This window comes from Acomys russatus, chromosome 23 (assembly GCF_903995435.1).
Source record: "Acomys russatus chromosome 23, mAcoRus1.1, whole genome shotgun sequence".
Classification (NCBI taxonomy): Eukaryota; Metazoa; Chordata; class Mammalia; order Rodentia; family Muridae; genus Acomys; species Acomys russatus.
The window spans coordinates 19,768,911-19,788,040 of record NC_067159.1 but is presented as its reverse complement, the minus strand read 5'-3'; the positions used below and the strand labels follow the sequence as shown (position 1 = coordinate 19,788,040).

The window sequence follows — 19,130 nt, the reverse complement described above, 5'->3', positions numbered from 1 at the left end:
TGTGTGTGTGTAAAAGCATACAAGTGTGTGTATGTGGAGGTCCTAGTTGATGCTTGGAATGATCCTTTATTATTCTACTTTATTCCTTAAGATAGGCTCTCTCAATCAAACCCAGAGCTCACTGATACAGCTACCCTTGCTAACCAGTTTGCTTTGGGACTTCCCTACTTCTTCTGGGATTACAGTTGGGCTTCCATGGCCACCCTGCATTGATCTGGGTTCTGGCCATTGGAACTCCAGTCCTCTCACTTAAAAGGCAAGTCTACTCACTTAATCATGGAGCCAGGCCCCAAGCCAGGTTTTATCTTACCTTTAGAATTAGTTCTGCTTTGGCCTCTCACTGCCCCTCTCTGAGTAGTTACTTATGTGGTACGCTCTGAGAGTGATTGGTAGAGCCTCGGGGTTTTTACTCCCCTCATCTTCTGCCTCTTTTCCGAGTGTGCTCACACACTGGACAGTGCACAGCTTTCTGGTGAGTGTTCTTGATAATCAGGACATGCATTCACTTTGTTCTCTTCTCCACCCCTTTTAACTCAGTGTCCTGGGGCTCAATTGTACATCTTAGAATCTGTTTTAAAATGCAACGTCTTAGAACCCATTCCAGAAAAGATGGCTGAGCCTCTTCTGGAACACGATTCTCTCATGGTGATCTCCATCTGTTCCCTTGCCCCTCGTGAGCTGACTGTATTTTTTTACTTCTGTGTAATTATTGTTGGAGTAAGAAAACAAAATTCTTCCTGCTGTTTATGGTGCAGCTTAGAATTACCTCCTCTCAGAATTACTCTCCTACCATACATACCGTTAATTCCTTTCTGTTCTGTGCTTTCCATGACACTGTTGGGAATGATCTAATACCAATAAATTCTGCCTTAGAAACACATACTTTTCCTTCTCTATAAAACTTTTATTGCTCGCCTGTTTCCAATAATCTAAGATCATTGAAGGTGGGAGAGTATGACAATTAAGTACAGAATGTTTGGTATTTAGTATGCATTTATATTAGTAAGCGATATGGACCTTGACATTTTTAGACTCGTAGCCTCAATTATTAACAATAATTCGCTAACGATTCCAGGAAAGTCAGTTTGCATGGTATTGTTTTTTTTCCAGTCCAGATACTAAAACTAAGAAAAAGGAAAATGAATTAGGCTTAATCAGTGCTGAGTAATGTTATTTCCAGATGGCAAAGAGCTGGGTTAAGTCTGGATTCTGGATAAAGTCGCCTCCTTGTATTGCATGAAAAGAGACATAATGCAAGGTGTATAAATGACAGGAGAACCATCAAGGGACTCTCCATTCTTGGAAGAGTAAGTCACTAGCACCTGACTCAGAGTGCTTGGCTAGAAGGCTGGAAGGCAGCTCTGGGTGGGAAAGAGGAAAATGGTCAGGGACGGCTAGTTTGCAGAGCAAATCTGAAGGCTGGAAAAGCAAGTGCAGAGAAGGGCAGAGACCTCTAGGGCAGCGGTTCTCAGCCTTCCTAATGCTGCAACCCTTTAAAACAGTTTCTCATATTGTGCTGACCACCAACCATAAAATTATTTTAGTTGCTACTTTATAGCTGTAATTTTGTTAGTTATTAATTATAATGTAAAGATCTGATATGCAGGATGGTCTAAGGCCACCTCTGTGAAAACGCTCTTTGGCCTCCAAAGGGGTCAGGAACAACAGCTCTACAGGGAAGGGGGCAGCAGTTCCTTTAAGCAGACCCAGTGTTTGTCTGTTTCTGTTTACTCTGGAACAATGTAGAAGATTGTTACAAATACTTTGGGAAGCTGTTACCAACATTGTTTTGACCTCAGCATCTAAAAAGAATATCTCATTCTCTGCAGTTTCATGTTTTTATCCTTAAGGGACATAGAGTATCCCCAGACACATCTCTGAAGTGAAAGCTTGTTGCAGTTTTCCAAACAGCCACAACGATAGAGAGGAACCTCAGATGGCCTAGTGCTCAGAATCTACCTGCTACTTGCATTTGTTTATTTGTATTCTATACTTTCCGAAGAAGCCGCACAAACAATGTTAAGCACTGACACAATCTCTTGAAATATATACCTCTCTGTTGGTGAAAAATTATGTCATGAAAATAAATTGGTGTTAAGAACAGAATATTTGATTAACTCTGGTAGTGTATGTATCAACAATGATGAGCGACACAGCATCACCTGCACTGTCGATAAGAAAAGGTAAATAGAATTACTGACCGATACATAAAAACCACAAGACACAGTGAGATAGGGAAATTTAACGAGTAGTATTTAAAATTAAGAATATTTTAATCAATTTATAATTTTAAGTATTATTATTAGTGCGTGTGGCGGGTAGAGGTGCCCTTGGTGACAAGAAGAGAGGGTATCAGATCTTATTGATCTGGAGTTATGGATTGTTGTGACAGTCAGTGTTGTGAACTGATTTTCAGTCCTCAGGATGAGCAGTTAGTGTTCTTAATTGCTGAGCCACATCTCTACCTCCCTTATTTTTAATTTTTACTTTGAGAAATGCTAATATATGATGTTCTCTCATTCCTCTTATAGACCAACTTTACTGAGGTACAGTTCACATACATTAAAATTCACCCATTGTTCTGAGGGGGATAGTTTCTTAAGTCAGTTAATTGAGTGATACAGTAAATGTAAACCACTTTCAGGACATTTTTGTGTCCCCGGTAAGATCTATCATAGCATCTAGCCAAATCCACCAACTAATCTACTATTTCATTTCTTCAGAGATTTATTTATTATGAGTAGAACCATACCTGATATGGAATCTAACATCTGACTTCTTTTATTTGGCACATCTTTGTTTTGTTTTATTTTGCTTGAGCCAGCCCTCTTTATCTGTCTCAGGCTGGCTTCAGACTCTCAGTCCTTCTGTGTCAACTTCTTGAATACTGAGATTACAGACTTACGGTACCATGACTAATGTTCTGTAATATTTTTGAAATGTATTTTTTATTGTATTTTTAATCACAGTTTTAAATTATTTATTGAATTTTTGTTAGATTTAGCTTTGTTTGAGACAAGGTCTCATGTAGCCCAACTTGACCTTGACCTTAGAATTATTTTCCTCTTCCTCTTCTTTATTAGAATTGTAGGCCTGTGGCATTATTCCTGGCCACATAGATTTTGTGTGTGTGTGTGTGTGTGTGTGTGTGTGTGTGTGTTAAGAAGGAAAACAGCTTCATTATTTAAAAGGAAATGTGAACAGTATAAGTCTGTTGCCAATTAAAATGAAAACCTTACTATTTGTGACCAAAAACCAAAAGAAGAAGAGAGAAAGAAACAAAGAATCCTAATTGTTTTCTCATACAAAGGCAAAATAGTTAAATGTAGATGTCTGTTTTGATTTTTTGAGTATCTTCTGTTTTCACTAGGGTATGCCACAGTACAACAATCTCAAGGCCTCAGTGGTTGACTTACAATAAACCTTTATTTCTCACGTGTTACTCTGTCTGGGGTGAGCTGTGATTCTCTGATAGACGGTGAGTCCACCCCATAAGTCTTCTTCATTTTCAGTCTGTGCTAAGGAAGTGACTGATAACTAGCGCATGCTGTACTTCTGTCAGAGGGAAAAGAACACATCTGCTGATGGAAATGGACAATGGTTCTGGAATCTTCTGTTCAGATACATCCTGCTGTCCAAAGCAAGTTTCTGTCAGACTTTGAGGTCTCCTGTGCTGAAATGCCTACACCACCACCACCAATTCTAGTCTCTTCCTGGCTGCCTTAAGATCAAGGTCCAGCATCATGTCTGCCTATTGGCTGCCATGCTTCCTGCCATGATGACAATGGAATAAACCTCTGAAACTGTAATCCAGCCCCAATTAAATGTGTCCCTTTATAAGAATTGCACTATTCATAGTGTCTCTTCATAGCAATAAAACCCTAACCAAGACAATGAGAACGCCTGAAAGTCTAGCCCAGTACTTTTCAACTGTTTTGTTAAAGCTCTTTATCCACCCATCTGCCCATCCATCCATTCATCCACCCACCCACCCACCCATCCAGCCATCCATCCATCCATCCATCTCCTCATCTCCTGTCTGTTCCTTCAACATTTACCTCTTTTTGCCTTCAGCCTGTTAATCTCATACTGTACTTATCCTGTTTTGTTTTTTATTTCGGTTTTTCAAGACAGAATTTCTCTGTGTAGTTTTGGCTTTTATCCTGGGCTCATTTTGTAGACCATGCTATCCTCAAACTCAAAGCAGTATCCTTGCCTCTGCCTCTGTAAGTGCTGGGATTAAAGGTGTGCTCCATCATGTCCAGCTATTTTTTTTAAGTGGATACGGTAGTACTATGTTGATAGTCTAGGTGGGGATACAACATGACTAATTAGTTCAGAATAGACTAGACCAAAGCTTCCCATGTAGTCAGAGGAGGCTTTGTAGGGTGCTTTTAATTTGGAATAAGTAGAACATGTATTTCTCAATTATTAGTGAGAAAGATAGCAAAAATTTATGGGTTTTTTTCTAAATGCTATAGCTCATGCATAATTGCATTTTTGAGTGGGTCATTATGTGTAGTATGCACCAGTTTATTTAGAGTTACTACGAAATGGGACCATTGAGTGTGTCTATTTGAACTGTCTGTTTTTCTAGTATGTGTATAGCATATTTTAAGTCTTTCCTTAAATGATTTATAAATGTGTGATATTTAGGCCCTTTCTCTGGAAACGTCCAAGACTGCATCTCTGTTTAGGGGACTGGTTTTAGCTTATTATATTATAAGATTCATTTTGCCCATGACTTAAGAGCACAGCCCAAGGGCAATGCCAGAAACAGTTCTTAGCCCTATGCTCCAGCTGAGTGTGCAGCATTATCTGTAGGATCCATACTGCCAGCCTCTTTATAAGTTCTTCTAGTTAGAGTATTTTTCCTGGCTTATTCTGTTTCCAGTTAGTCATCACTGAATCCACAATTGGAAAATTGGCTGATGCTTCCGGTATGTATCCAATCCCCCAGACTGGCTTTAAAAAGGCTGTTTCAGTAGGCCTGTTATCATGTGCAGACTTGGCATTCCTGGTGTAAATAGCATTGAAATGATAGAGCAGTATTTGTTACTGAGGCACACGTGTAGATTACAATCATTTAAAAAAAAAAATCCTAATTTGTACTTGTAAAGTCCATCAGAATACTGCAAAGAAAGCTAACAGACTTTTCCCCGTTAATCATGACTATATCTTTGTCATACTTAAATGTACCATTTTTTAACTGGTAAGATGAGTTTTCTGCTGAGGATATAGCTAAGTGACTGAGAACTTGCAGAGCATAAATAATGCTGTGGGTCCAATCTCATTATTACAAAAAATAAAATAAGTATGAATCTAATAGAATATTCTATTGCATTTAAAATGTAGACAGTATACATACCAGGTAGCTATCTATACAATATCTATCATATAAACGGGGGTAGATATGGTTAGCATTATTTTTATAAATAGTTTTATTAGAGCACAGGCTCACATATTCATTTATGTGCTATCAGAAACCAATTTCCTATTATGACAGCCAAGTTGAAAACTTTTAACAGAGAACAGACAGCCTAAGAATCCCCAAATATTTACTGTTTGGTCTATAATTGACAGAGATAATATATATATAACATTTTCCAACAAATATCGCACACATCACGTATATTATTAACTTATTATCTTCTCTTCACTGCCCATCCATGATTTAGGATAAAATATGACTTTTTCTGAGAGTTTGCAATTGAAAAATGAATGTCAGAAAAGCCAAACTCTGGGCTAAACTTGAGCTGATGTTAGCTCTTTTTGAATTCTTGGATATTTTTTTTCCTTTTCATGTACTATGTCAGAATCTTGTGTGTGTGTGTGTGTGTGTGTGTGTGTGTGTGTGTGTGTTTGTTGCTATGATATAATTCCTGAGATTGATCAATTTATAAAGAAAAAATATCATACATGTGGAAGCTGGCTATCTCCAAATCAGGAAGCCCCATTGTGTGAGGGCCTCCTGCTGCTCCGGTTCCTGAAGGAGTTGGAGGACCAAGTGGGTATGTGCCAGCAGAATGCAGGAGGCAAGGCACCGAGTCACTTTGATCATGCTACTTGCCAGAGAACTTACATAGCCCTGTAAGAACCATAGGAATCTCCTGATAGAGCAGTGTGCGGATCAATAAGAAGGCCCAATGGATAAAAGCCTTTGCTATTCAAGTCTGATGACTGAGTTTGATCCCTGGGACCCACTGTAGATAGAGAGAACCAAACCCTAAAACTTGTTCCTTGACCCCTACCCATGGTTGCAGTGTGTGTCCCCAACCCACAATAAGTACAACATTTTAAAAAAAGTAAGTATGCTCATGGCCTTCCTACTGTGTGATCCCAGGTTATGTATGACCTTTCTAAAAGACTGCATATGAGAAATTAAACTTCAGAAAAGTCAGTATCTCATGGCCTTTCAATATCATTACACCGGTAATTAAATCTCTGCATGAGCTTGGGTAGACACAAAGCATCTTGTAATTATATAGCATGGTTTTTTTTTCCCCCCCTTGAGGAGGGAAAACTGTGTCAAGTAAAATTATGCAAAAATGTCTTTGTTCAAAATGTTACCCTAGTGCACAAAGCCCAAGGAAATGCAACCGTATCCAAGGCAGCACTGTTAGGAAATTAAAAGATAAAGGAAACTGAGGAATGGGTGAATGAATTGTGATACGTGCACACAAGGATGCATATACCACCGAGAAATGGAAATTATGTCAAACAAGATTAGAATGTTGTGTGCTCTGTTATAGAAACCGGCAGTGGTAGCGTTTCCTCCAATCATGTCTTCAGCACTCTTCCTGGGCCCCTCTCATTTATTTTTATTATTATTATTATAAGCAGGCAGATTGGAAGGATTTGTAAATCAAAACACAGCTGGCAAGCCTAAATTTAGGTCTATCAAAATGAGTGTCCCTCTTTACAACAGCTTCTCAAACTCCTTCCACTTGATGTTGCCTTATTTTTTTTTTTTTTTTTTTTTTAACCAGATGTCTCTTGGTGTTCCTGTTTCTCGTGCCTCAGCAATTTTATTTGCATGGCCTTTTCATGCCAGTATTCTGATTTATCACACTTCTCACACTGATTTCTCTTCCCCTTCTACTTGTAAAAAGAAAATCGTTGTTTGAGCACAGATGGCGGATGCGATTTAGCATTATCAGAGCAATTCATGTTATATTCATGAGAGATCCCCTAGTAGCTTGTTAGTGAGGGATATTAAGAAAGGACACTTCCTGGAGAGGTCACGTCTCACCTTTAAATGTATTTCTTTTGGTGTTTATCTTCTGAACATTCAGTTACTGACATTCATAAAATCCCGCCTGGATTTTAAATTTCGGTTGTGGATTTCATTTATTTCAGTTGTAGCATTTGGAAACTAGGAGTGAGCCAGAGGCCTCTCTTGGGAATCATAAGTGGAGCTGTGTGTGACCTAAAAAAAGGAAACCAATGGCGCAAGCAACTTCATGGAGTGTCTCCCTTCCACGCCTTCCTTCACCCTCAGGTGTTTACTATCTACAAAGCTAAGAATGAAAACGCTGTATTTAAGTTTCCTAGCACTCCTATAACACGTGATAGGCCGACTAGGTGTTCCAACAATTAAAAAATGATGCATTCCCAGATCTGAAGGCCAATACATCAAGAGTAAGGCTTCTTCTTGGGCTGTAAATGAAGGACCTATGCCACGCTCCTGGCCTGGGCTTATTCATAACTGTCTCGTTTTTCTTCCCCGTACCGGTTACAAGAATGCCAGTTATATTAAATCACGTGTCACTTTAATGAACTTATTTTACTCTTTGTGATTTGTTTTTACTATTTTCATTGCGTGTGGGGTGTTGTTTGCATAGCAGGGTCGGGAGTGGTGGTGACATGGTGATGATGTGAGTTCCCATGGAAGCAAGAGGTTTTGGATCCACTGGAGCTGGAATTACAGGCAGTTGTGAGCTACCTAGTGTGGGCACTGGTATCTGAACTCAAGTCTACAGACAAGATCAGTGTAGGAACTCTAGGCCAAATGAACTTATTTAAACAGGTCTATAAAGATCCTGCCAAAGGTAGAAAGATAGCTCAGATGTTAAAGCTTAGGGATTTTAGTTTGTTTCCCCCAAAACCCATGTTTACAAAAAGCAAACAAACAAACACTCAAACCAATCAACAACAAAAACCAAACCAAACAAACAAACAAAAACAAAAACAAAATCTAGACTTGCTTACATGTATAGAGCTAGGGAGCTTGAGACAGGAATATACTCTGAGCGCTCTGGAGGAAACTGTACCTAAAGTTCCTCAAACATAGCTTCACCCCCATATTAGTGCATCCACACATACATGAGCAGGCATGAACACACAGAGACTCACAAAGGCCCTCTTCTTATCAAATAAAGTCACATTCAAAGGTACTAAGTGGTAAATTTTCAAAACATGGGTTTGGAGAATTTGGGGGATTGGTAGGCACGATTGAACTGATAGCAGAAACAGTTACTGAACCAGGAATAGCAACAGGTAAACCTGCGTTTAATTTGTTGGCAATTAGGCCAATTTTATAGAATCATTTCAGAAGTAGCTTAAATATTTTCTCTAACAGTGGACTGGTCCTTTGAAGCAAAGATAGAACACAATGAATTTTGCAGTGCGTTTGGCTTCTTTATTATATAATCAAATCTTGGTTTTCTTGGTAGTGTGTGTGTGTGTGTGTGTGTGTGTGTGTGTGTGTGTGTGTGTGTGTGTGTGTGTGTTTTAATTCAGTTGGCAGTGGGGAGGGTATTAAATTTAATTCAAAGTAGGGATTTGTCATAGAGATCATTTCCCTTCAGCTGTCATGTCTGGGAAAAATTTTAAAGATGTTTCTCTAGTGCTTAAAAGATCGTAAGAGGATGTATCTGTTTCTAAATTGAGAGAAAAGAAGAAGAAGAGGGAATGAGAAAGCGATGGTGGAGGTGAATTCTGTATTAGATAAGAATGTATGTGAAGGATACATTTCCCAAATGCACCAACCACAAAAGGCTAAACGTGTTAATCGCTTCTGTGTATCTTTTCAAACACTAATACCCTCAGTCATTCGTGTCAAGGTACATTTTTTTTTAGTAATGTTAGCAAATGTTCTTTTATTTTTGTGGGAGAGAACAAATCTAAAACATGCTGGAGAGTTGGTTTTATTGAGGTTTCAAGAATGTGCTTTGAGGGATTTGTAGTAATTTAAATCCTTCTACTGAAATCATCCATGTTGCTAAATTTTCAGCCTGTAATTTTCTTCCTTTACTGGATGTAGAAGCATATTTTTTATGACACTACCCGGCATGCATCAGAATTCTGAGCCTTCATAAACCAAGCCAGATCCTTCCCACTGTATAAAAGGCTACATTTGAAGCAGAGAAAATAGAAGTCAAAATTACTTAGTAGGTAAAAAGCAGTGGGTTGTGGTGAGCAGAGTGGGTGGGCACAAAGAAAGCTGGAGCACAGGGTTGCGTATAGTGTCAGGGAAACTTAAAGGACATTTGCCTACCAAATTAAAATTTGTCAGTTTAGAAAACTACTATTTATATGGGATGGGTTTTGAGAGAGATTTTGCACGTACTGGTGGAATGTTTATTTGGAAGCTCTAAATTCTGTTAGTGCCTTCTTACGGTTGTTACGTAGCATCCCATATTTTATTGTAGACAATTATCCCTTTTCGTTACAATCCTTTAAAATTTTATGTTTAGCTATGTAACCTTGATGAGCTGAGAAAAACATAAAATAACAAAATGTAATTCAAAGTCCCTTGCTAAAGGGCCCCAGAGAGCCCTCTTAACTTACCATCATGGAGTTTTTCTGCTTCTGAATATGAGCATATACAACATGATCCCAGCAATCAATATAATTTTATGATTATAAAACCAAATACGTTGACTTTTACAATATTTTGAAAATATAAAAAAATCACACAGGAAAAAAAAAATAAACCTGAGAACATCTTTGTTAGGGCAGAATAAATGTTAAAGATCTATTCCTCCCTAAATCCCCCAACCTCAAAAGTTAGATGAATCTGGGCTAACTGGGGCAACACGAGAAGCCTCAACATCTGAAACATCTTATGTTAACTTTTTTTTCGTGTGGGAGGGTATGGTTGCTAGGGTGGGAGGGTATGGTTGCTAGGGTGGGGGGGTATGGTTGCTAGGGTGGGGGTATGGTTGCTAGGGTGGGGTATGGTTGCTAGGGTGGGGGTATGGTTGCTAGGGTGGGGGGTATGGTTGCTAGGGTGGGGGGTATGGTTGCTAGGGTGGGGAGTATGGTTGCTAGGGTGGGGGGTATGGTTGCTAAGTTCATTCCCTATCCATTTCCTTTTCTTCACTTCTTCCATTTTTCTTTCCTTGGTCAGGCATATAATAAACAATGGAATCTAGTTGGGCACAGGTTTTATGAACTTTTTTGTAATATTACCTTGGGCTCAGTGGATAGGAGTGTTTAGTGCTCTAACAGAGGGCTCAAGTTACTCTTCCCAACACCCACATTGTGTGAGACACAACCACCTCTCCCTACAGTTCTGGAAGAGCTGACATCTTCTAAAGGCTTCTACAGCCCCTTCCATTCACATGCACATATTCTGCTACAGAGAGAGAGAGAGAGAGAGAGAGAGAGAGAGAGAGAGAGAGAGAGAGAGAGAGAGAGCACATAGGATTAAAAGGAAAATAAGTGTTGCAACATAACAAGCCTAACTTTTGATTGTTTAACTATATTCTATTATTGGGTACAGTTTATTGTATCCTATCATAGAGGAAGAAATTATCTATCTCATTCAACGTTTGTTTCAGGGAATTTCTTGTTTCTGTATTTTTGTGTATCTGATTAACCTAATTAACCTTGGAATTTGTCCTTTACTATTTGGTTCAAGTCATGCCTGGCAGGTTTGGTAGGTGCTGACAGGTTTGGTGCCTTGGGAAGGCCACTCTGCTTCCATGATGGGGTTTTGTGTGTGTGTACACATACACTCTCTCTCTCTCTCTCTCTCTCTCTCTCTCTCTCTCTCTCTCTCTCTCTCTCTCTCTCTCTCCCTCTCTCTCTCTCTCTCTCTCTCTCTCTCTCTCTCTCTCTCTCACACACACACACACACACACATGCATGCACACACACACAGGGAAAGCAGAAAGTGGAGAAGTAATTAGTCCTCCTGCACGAGCCTCACTACTGGATTACTAAAGCTATTTATTAAGACTTTACTTTCATAACTCAATCTTGTCTCTTAATATTATTTCATTAAGGAGTAAATTTCAACTTGTATTTTAGAGATAATGCAAATATTTGAAGCAAAGGAGTCCTTGAAAAGTATATGACTTTTTGAGCAAGTGTGGATTGAAAATAAAAATTTAATATCCATATAAAAATAGTTACCAAACATAGTAACTATGAGCCCAGAAATGCTTTTTGCTTTTGCCATATTTTATTAATACTGGTAGCATCTCAGAAGTTGAAAATTGTTATTATTTCTTTTGAAGTCAGTTTTATATGACTGTGTGTTATGTGTGAGTAAATGCACATGTCTATGTGAATGAGTGGTGTCTGTGTATGTGTGTGTGTGTCTGTGTGTGTGTGTGTCTGTGTGTGTGTTTGTACTTTCAAGTGGAGGCCAGATGTCAGTGCTAGGTGTATTCCTTGATAAGTTTCTACCTTATTTTTCTGAGTTGGGCTTTTTCATTGAACCTGAAATTAAACTGTCCAGAGAGGATGGCTGGCCAATGAGCTGCAGGGAATCACCTCTGTCTGCCTCCCTGGTCATGGAATTACAGATGTGGACCACTGCACCTGAATATTATGTGTGTCCTGGGAATATGAACTCAGATGCTCATGCTATACAGCCCGCCCCTCCCTGAATGAGTCATGTCTCCAGTGTCTGATGTTAACTTTCTAAGTGCTTTGTCCCTTAGGATGCCTCACTGATGGATATGAACTCCTTCAGCCCAATGATGCCAACATCTCCTTTGTCGATGATAAACCAAATCAAGTTTGAGGATGGACCAGATTTAAAGGATCTCTTCATTACAGTTGATGCACCGGAGAGCCATGTCACTACAATTGAAACTTTCATCACTTACAGGATCATAACCAAGGTAACTGTTGAGTGAGCATATCCCTGAATGTCATTGGGCTCTCCGAGCTTCTGGAAATGCTTCTTGGTCACACTTTTCAGTGTTGCAGAATGATGTGCCTTGACCTTGTTTTTTATTATGAAAGCCATTTTTACGTAAGCGATTTCAACTTACATGCCCTTTTCTTGATTCCTATGAAATTTGATATTTGAATTTACTTTATTAAGTGGCCTTTTTTTAAAGTTGGACTGCTAGGGATAAGAAGCTTTAGGTTTTTATCATAAGAATGATAAATAACCTGGTGTGGTGGGGCATACTTGGGACCTCAGCAGTTGGAGGCAAAGCTGGGAAAAGCTCTAGGTTGAGACCATCCTGGCCAATCAGAGAGTTCAAGGACAGTCTGGGCTTCATGAGCCGCTGTCTCAAAAGCAACATCCCAGATGAGTAAATAAGTAGATTAATGCCTTTGGAAAGGAAGAGTTTGGCTTCCTAATACAGAGAACAAATCATTAAAAACAGGACACATTACATTTTATCCTGATAATTTTTCTGGGGGTTACAAAGTGTAATACTGTTTGTTTCTCGGATAGAAGCAAACTACCTCATGTGGCTTGCATGCAGAATGCTTGTACAACAATGCAAAGAGAAATTGATTGGAAAGCCAAGACTGTCATCCTTTACACAAAGAAAGTGAATGTGAGATAAAGTAAAACTAAATATGTATAGTGTGTTTCATTAAGTCCTTTGTATAAGAGTAATTTATGATTTCTCTTTGCAAGCTAAAAATCTTCTTAAGGCAGGCCCACCCATTACCAGTGTGGCTCTCCAGTGTTTGAGAACATTTCTTTTAGCTGAGAGGGTTCAGGATCACACCACAGTAATCTCACCTTTCAGCACAGTCTCCAAACTATGGCCCACTGTGGTTCCTGAACGTGTATATATCGACTCTGATTTCTTCCAGTGCAAAACGCAGCCCCCTGAGCCACGTATCATGAGCTCAGTCCAAGGACAGCTCTGCATAGGAGACTCACCTCTGCTATCCCTGAGCCCTGCTCTACTCTGGCAGAGCTTCTACACTGTAAATGTTACAGGTGCCTCTTGTTCTCATGAGTCTGAGTATGCCATCTGTCTGAGTCTCCATCTCCTTAGATGGAAAGAATACTATTTATATTTCAAGACCTAAGATATCAGCTCCCTAAGAAGGCTTCTCTAGCTGCTCAGTGCCTCTCAACTTTCCTGTTCTTTCAAAGGAACCCTTAAGGAATATAAATTATCAAGTTGTTACAAAAAAAAAAAAAAAAAAAAAAAAAAAAAGAAACCAAAAATGTATCCCCAGTTCTTTTATGCCTCACAGTTGTTAAAGGTAAACACCTGAGATACTAGCTAGTTTGTAATCCAACCTAGTGTTGCTCTGAGGATCCACTTAGGTGAAGTGGTCAATGTGAAACATTTAGCCATGTGCAGTAAGTGGTCTATAACTGCTGTCTACCTCTTAGTAAGTACAAAAGTGTATGTAGGTTTGTATTTATTCCAAGGGAGTCTGAGCTTTTTAAGGAAATGGTTTTTAATACATTTTATTAATTTATTCATATTACATCTCAATTGTTATCCCATCCCTTATATCCTCCCATTCCTCCCTCCCTCCCATTTTTCCCTTACTCCTCTCCCCTATGACTGTGACTGAGGGGGACCTCTGCCCCCTGTATATGCTCATAGGGTATCAAAATTTTAAACATAATTTTTTACTTTTATTTTTATTTTTATGTGCATTGTTTGTTTTATCTACATGTATGTCTGTATGAGGGTGTTGGACCCTGGCCTTACAGACAGTTGTAGCTGCCATGTGAGTTCTGGGAATTGAACCCAGGTCCTCTGGAAGAGCAGTCAGTGTTTTTGTTTTTGTTTTTATTGTTTTTGTTGTTTTACAATTTTTTATTAAATAGTTTTATATATATATTACTACACATATATACAATAAACTACCTACAACAATAACCATGAAGCAATCAGGAATTATATACATGTTACATTCATAGTGTTTTGGCTATTTGTATTTGGCAGCCCTGAAGATAACATCTTTCCCATCTTGGTGTGTCTAAATTTCTGAATGTAAATCAATCTCCATCACATCTTGTCATTATCAACTTAAAACATCTATCTAGACCTAAAAACATTTTAACTCCTAAATAACTAAGCTTAATTGTAAAACTAAACTATTTATTCTTCAACCCCATCAGAGACTTGAGAAGGAATAAAATTAATTATCTGAGTATACAGGGAGTGCAGGTTAGCAGCTTCTCAAATGAGAAGATGACAGAGATGGTTTACTGCCTGAACAGTCACCCAAAATTTTCTATAATATTGGAGCATTATCTTTAGCCTTCTGGCTCAATATATCTGACAAACATACATGTGAGGAAGGAACTATGGAGGACTTGCTAACCCTGTCTTGGCAGAGTTTCGGCTGTTGACTCTGCCTGCATCCAAGCTTGCCCATTTTTAGGCAGAATCCTGTCTGTGGTAGAAACAGGGACATTTTTCCCAGTGGCTAGTTTGCTTTACCACTGAGACATCTCGTCTGCCCCTCAAGAAAGGTTTTAGTAATTTGAAATATAGTTCTCAAGATCTATTTAACTGAAAATTTAATTATTTTGGTAAGTGAATGAGTAGTCTTTGTATTTTTATGGTATCAAGAGGAGTTTCAGTGAGACAACACATTGAGTGGAGATTTCTTTTCTTGATATGCATCTCGGGCATTTTAAGCAATCTCTCTCTTTTCTTTAAATCTGTTTCTTAATGTGTAAATGAGATCACAGCACTAAGTTTGAAGACTTTTGTAGAAAGCTGAATAGACTAGTACATGAATACTGACCAGGGCAGACCCAAGGTCCCTGGGTTTCCACTGCTAAGACTGTACATCTTCACAGGATCTGTGAAACAGTTATTTTCCCATCATTTGCATTTCTCACACATACCTTTTTTGAGATACACAGGAGGTCTGATTCTGATCAGTCACATACAATAAATTTTCCATATTTATACCATAGCTGAATTACCTTCACTTAAATTACTTCAGAGTTTCAAGAGAGTAAAGGGCAGGAGTGTGCATGCACGTGCTGCAGCACATCTGGATGTTAGGACAGCTTGAGGTCATTGCTTCTCTCCCTTTTCCATATGACTCAGTGGGATTGAACTCTGGTTGTCTGGCTTGGTGATGGGTGTCTTTAACTACTGAGCCATCTTACTGTTTTCCCAAATCATATCTAAATGAACTTCTTTTATATTTGTAATAAAGAAATTACATTAGGATGTATGATGCAGATGGCACCAATGGCGAGTACTCAAAGGAACAATGTTCTGACTCTTCTTCCCACTCATTAATAACAGTGACACTGGAACATATGAGCCAGCTGACACCCATGCTGACTCCAATGAGTGGACAATACTTTAAGCACTTTCTATGTTACTGAAAACAATTCAAGAATTTAGGTAGTGTTACTTTCCCTTATTTTCTTTCATTGTACACTGAAACTGAAGAAGCTTGCAGGTTGTACTGTGTAGTAATTGGCAGAGCTGGATTTAAGCATGAACATGAACCTTCATACTTTTTTACATTACATTTTTACCTGTCTGTGTATGCATGTAGCAAACTCTCTTTCACATCGTTGTAAATTAAGTGGCCTTTTCTACCTTCTGGAATGTAGACTAAACATATACATGTATGTGTATGTGAATATACATTACATAAATAAATATATAAACATCAACTAGATGTACATTATGTTATCAAAACTATTTCCTTGTTTATTATCATTCAGTAGTCATTTACTGTATAACTTTCTTTCATAGTGTTGTCCAGAGTATTTGTCTTATATATGAAGACTCTATCTCTGATCAGGTCACACTGATGGACAGAGATTTCTGCTTTCAAGTTTTAGATGGTGACGGCAGTACAATGATGTTAATTGATTGAGTACTTAATATCTTATGAAGGAAGATACAAAGTTGTTACAAACATTGGACATGTATGGATGGCTTCTTTGAGAAAACTTTGTTTTATTTTAGACAGAATCTCTAGCCCAGGCTGGTCTTGAAATCACTAGATGGCTAGAAAGACCTGAACTTAGAACCAGCTTGCCTCCACCTCTTGAGGGCTGAGGGCTGCCCCAGTCTGCCTGGTCTACTCAGGGCTGAATATCATGCTAGCTAGGCAAGCTCATTACAAACTGAAATACATCCCAAGCCCCAGCTTCATTTTTATAATACTGAGATATAGGCATACTAAGGTCTGTAAGCATATACGTATATAGTCACCTGCACATACTGGCAACCTTCAGCTTAGGATCTTTTAAGCGTTATCCAACTATATAAGGGTGAACACCAAGGACTACCATGCTCATGGCATCTGTCTCATGAGGAAAGGACCTTTATTGAGACTGACATTTTGAAGTGACTGGTTATATGAAGTGCTTTATCCTTTGGCCACGTAGGGATGACTTTCTCTTAGACTTGTGGAAGTAAACCTAAAAGATTATCTGTGGTCTTTTCTCCCATACTACCACCGTGAAGACAAAGCTACAAGAGCCTGATAGTACGTGGGTAGTGGCCAATGTCCTCCACTGATGAATTGATTATTAGGATTCATTTGTTTCAGAAATGGTTTTGTTAATCTTCTGAGCTTAGAATACCTCCATAGCCTGGGACAAAGGTCAAAGTTTGTTGAGCAAATGCATGTTGGGCTATGTTTCACGTGCACCTATTGGTGTTCAATGTCAAGTTCCTGAGCTCTTGTGGTTATAGATGAAACTATAATCGCCATTTGTAATATCACTCCCATGGAAGCTTGCATTCTTGTCAGAAGCATTATTGATACTCAAAGCACACTAAGTAGAACATGTGTTATTTCTGTTGGGGAATCTTGTCATCCAACCCGGTTATTCCTATAGTCTGAAAGCTTCTGTTTGTCTATGAATGACCAAATATGACTGGTGTAGGTGGGGTGGTGATTTTAAAATCTACTTTAGGGAAACCAGTCATTATCTAAACTCCGATGACTATAGCTGCTTTCATTTTTGTATCCAATTCAGGAGGAGTAAAAGGTCCTTGAGCAGAAAGAAATGGAACATTCTGCCGAGACTTGAGCTTGGTTTTTATTTTCTTCAGTTGTTGTTATATAATATAACATTCCTTTCAGCCAGTGATAGAGTGACAAAGATGAGGACAGAATTGGCTGATTAATTGATATAGTTTGGCATCTTCATGCTGGAATTTTTTAACTATTTGCTTTGTATTTACTAAAGGGGTGGAAGTGGCTGGGAACACATATGTCAGAATTACATTCCCCTTGACTATTGCTTGAATGCATTTATTGTTATCAATAGTCACCCCATTTATTGTGTTAGGTATTGCCCATCAACCTGTTTGTGGTTCCTGGTGCTCAGTTGGATAGAGAGCTACTGATTCACGGTCTGAGTGTGTACATGCAAGTATGATGTGTATGCATACATGCATTCACTTATCAGTCAGTGTATATACATTGTTAAACTTTCTACTTTTTGTTTTTTTTATGACTGGAATTAGATTTTCTGTTCTGTTCCATGTATCGTTGTACAAAATAATTACATTTTTGAAGTGTTTTCTGAACACGGAGACTTTTGGACTGCTGCATCTGGTATACGCCCAGTTTTTCCCTACAAAGGGAACACTTGTTAAAATGAACTACATATATTATAAATACTGACTTTAAGGATGATGTAGTTTCATGAGCTTATTAGCAATTTCTGAACAATTAAAACTGCATCCTATGACTTAAACTACTTAATTTTATAGCTAATTTTCCTGTGTGGGTAGTTGCTATTTTCTGTGATAGGAGGATATGTTTGCAATATTTTATTTCATCTTTACTCCTGAAGTAAAATCTCAACATTAATATTAATGTATGTAACTTTTAGTATGCAAAAATCCAGTTAAGAGAGAGTGGTGTAAGTAGTTATTTTCTCATGAATGTTGAATATGAATTCGAGAAATGCTACTGTTATTTTGGTCTGAGATTTAGATGTGAGGTTAGTATCGAACCCATGTCCTTGGCAGATTTTTGTTTTACTAGGAAGAGAAAGCTTAATGTATTTGTTGAAAATTTTAGGAGTTTAAGCATGGAGCTCAAAATAAAACTCCCTGACAAATTACAGAAAAAAAAAATCCTTCCACATTAAATATCCATTAATTATATTCTTTTGGAAAAAGTGGCAAAATCACTCTGAAAAAAAAAATGCTAGAATTTTTACATACCAACAGTAAATTTTAGTGAAAGCAGTTCATTTGAACAGATTCCAAGAAAACAGTCTTCTTGGTTATATTTAGATTATTTTTGAGATTTTAAAAATAGAACTTTCCTCAAATTCTGAATTCTAATCATGTCAAGAAAAGTAGAATGTTTGAGACCTACATTCAGAGCACACTTTCTCAGTGAGAAAGCCACGCCAGAGCGCTCGCAGTCGAAAGCCTGTGGGAGCCAGATGGCTGTTGGAAGACAGATTTTTCAGTTTGGACTTCAGATTTAAGTGTGGTGTTTGCTTTCTTTCTGGAAAAACCGGAAAGTTCGCTTAATTTCATCTGCTGCATGAATAGATGACTGGAAAAAAAAATACATACGGGCTGACAAACACTGAATAATTAGGACTCAAGTTTTCTTAGAGACCTATTTTTTTTTTTCATAGCATCTAAAATAGAATTAAGCAAATGTCTTCTGCCTTATACTGTATGGGCTGTTATTGTGTGTGTGTGTGTGTGTGTGTGTGTGTGTGTGTGTGTGTGTGTGTGTGTGTCCTTCTTTCAGACATCTCGTGGGGAATTTGATTCCAGTGAATTTGAAGTCAGGAGACGCTATCAAGATTTCCTTTGGTTGAAGGATAAACTAGAAGAAGCACACCCAACTCTCATTATTCCAGTAAGTTCAAAAAGGGATTGTTGATGTTATTGTTTATGATACAACAACTGTGCTTTCCTGAGTGTTTTAGAATGTCTAAGACACAATATGTACATAATACCTTTACACCCACTAAAATTTATCTT

At 38.3% G+C, this 19,130-nt stretch overlaps 1 protein-coding gene across 1 annotated transcript in view; it reads left to right on the top strand.

Moving 5' to 3' along the window:
- Snx7 (sorting nexin 7) overlaps positions 1–19,130 on the top strand; it is a 93,268-nt gene that overhangs the window by 8,308 nt on the left and 65,830 nt on the right. Inside the window, exons 2-3 of the mRNA XM_051165994.1 lie at positions 11,898–12,080; positions 18,895–19,005. Of these exons, the coding sequence (XP_051021951.1) occupies positions 11,898–12,080; positions 18,895–19,005 (294 nt within the window). The remainder of the gene's footprint in view (positions 1–11,897; positions 12,081–18,894; positions 19,006–19,130) is intronic.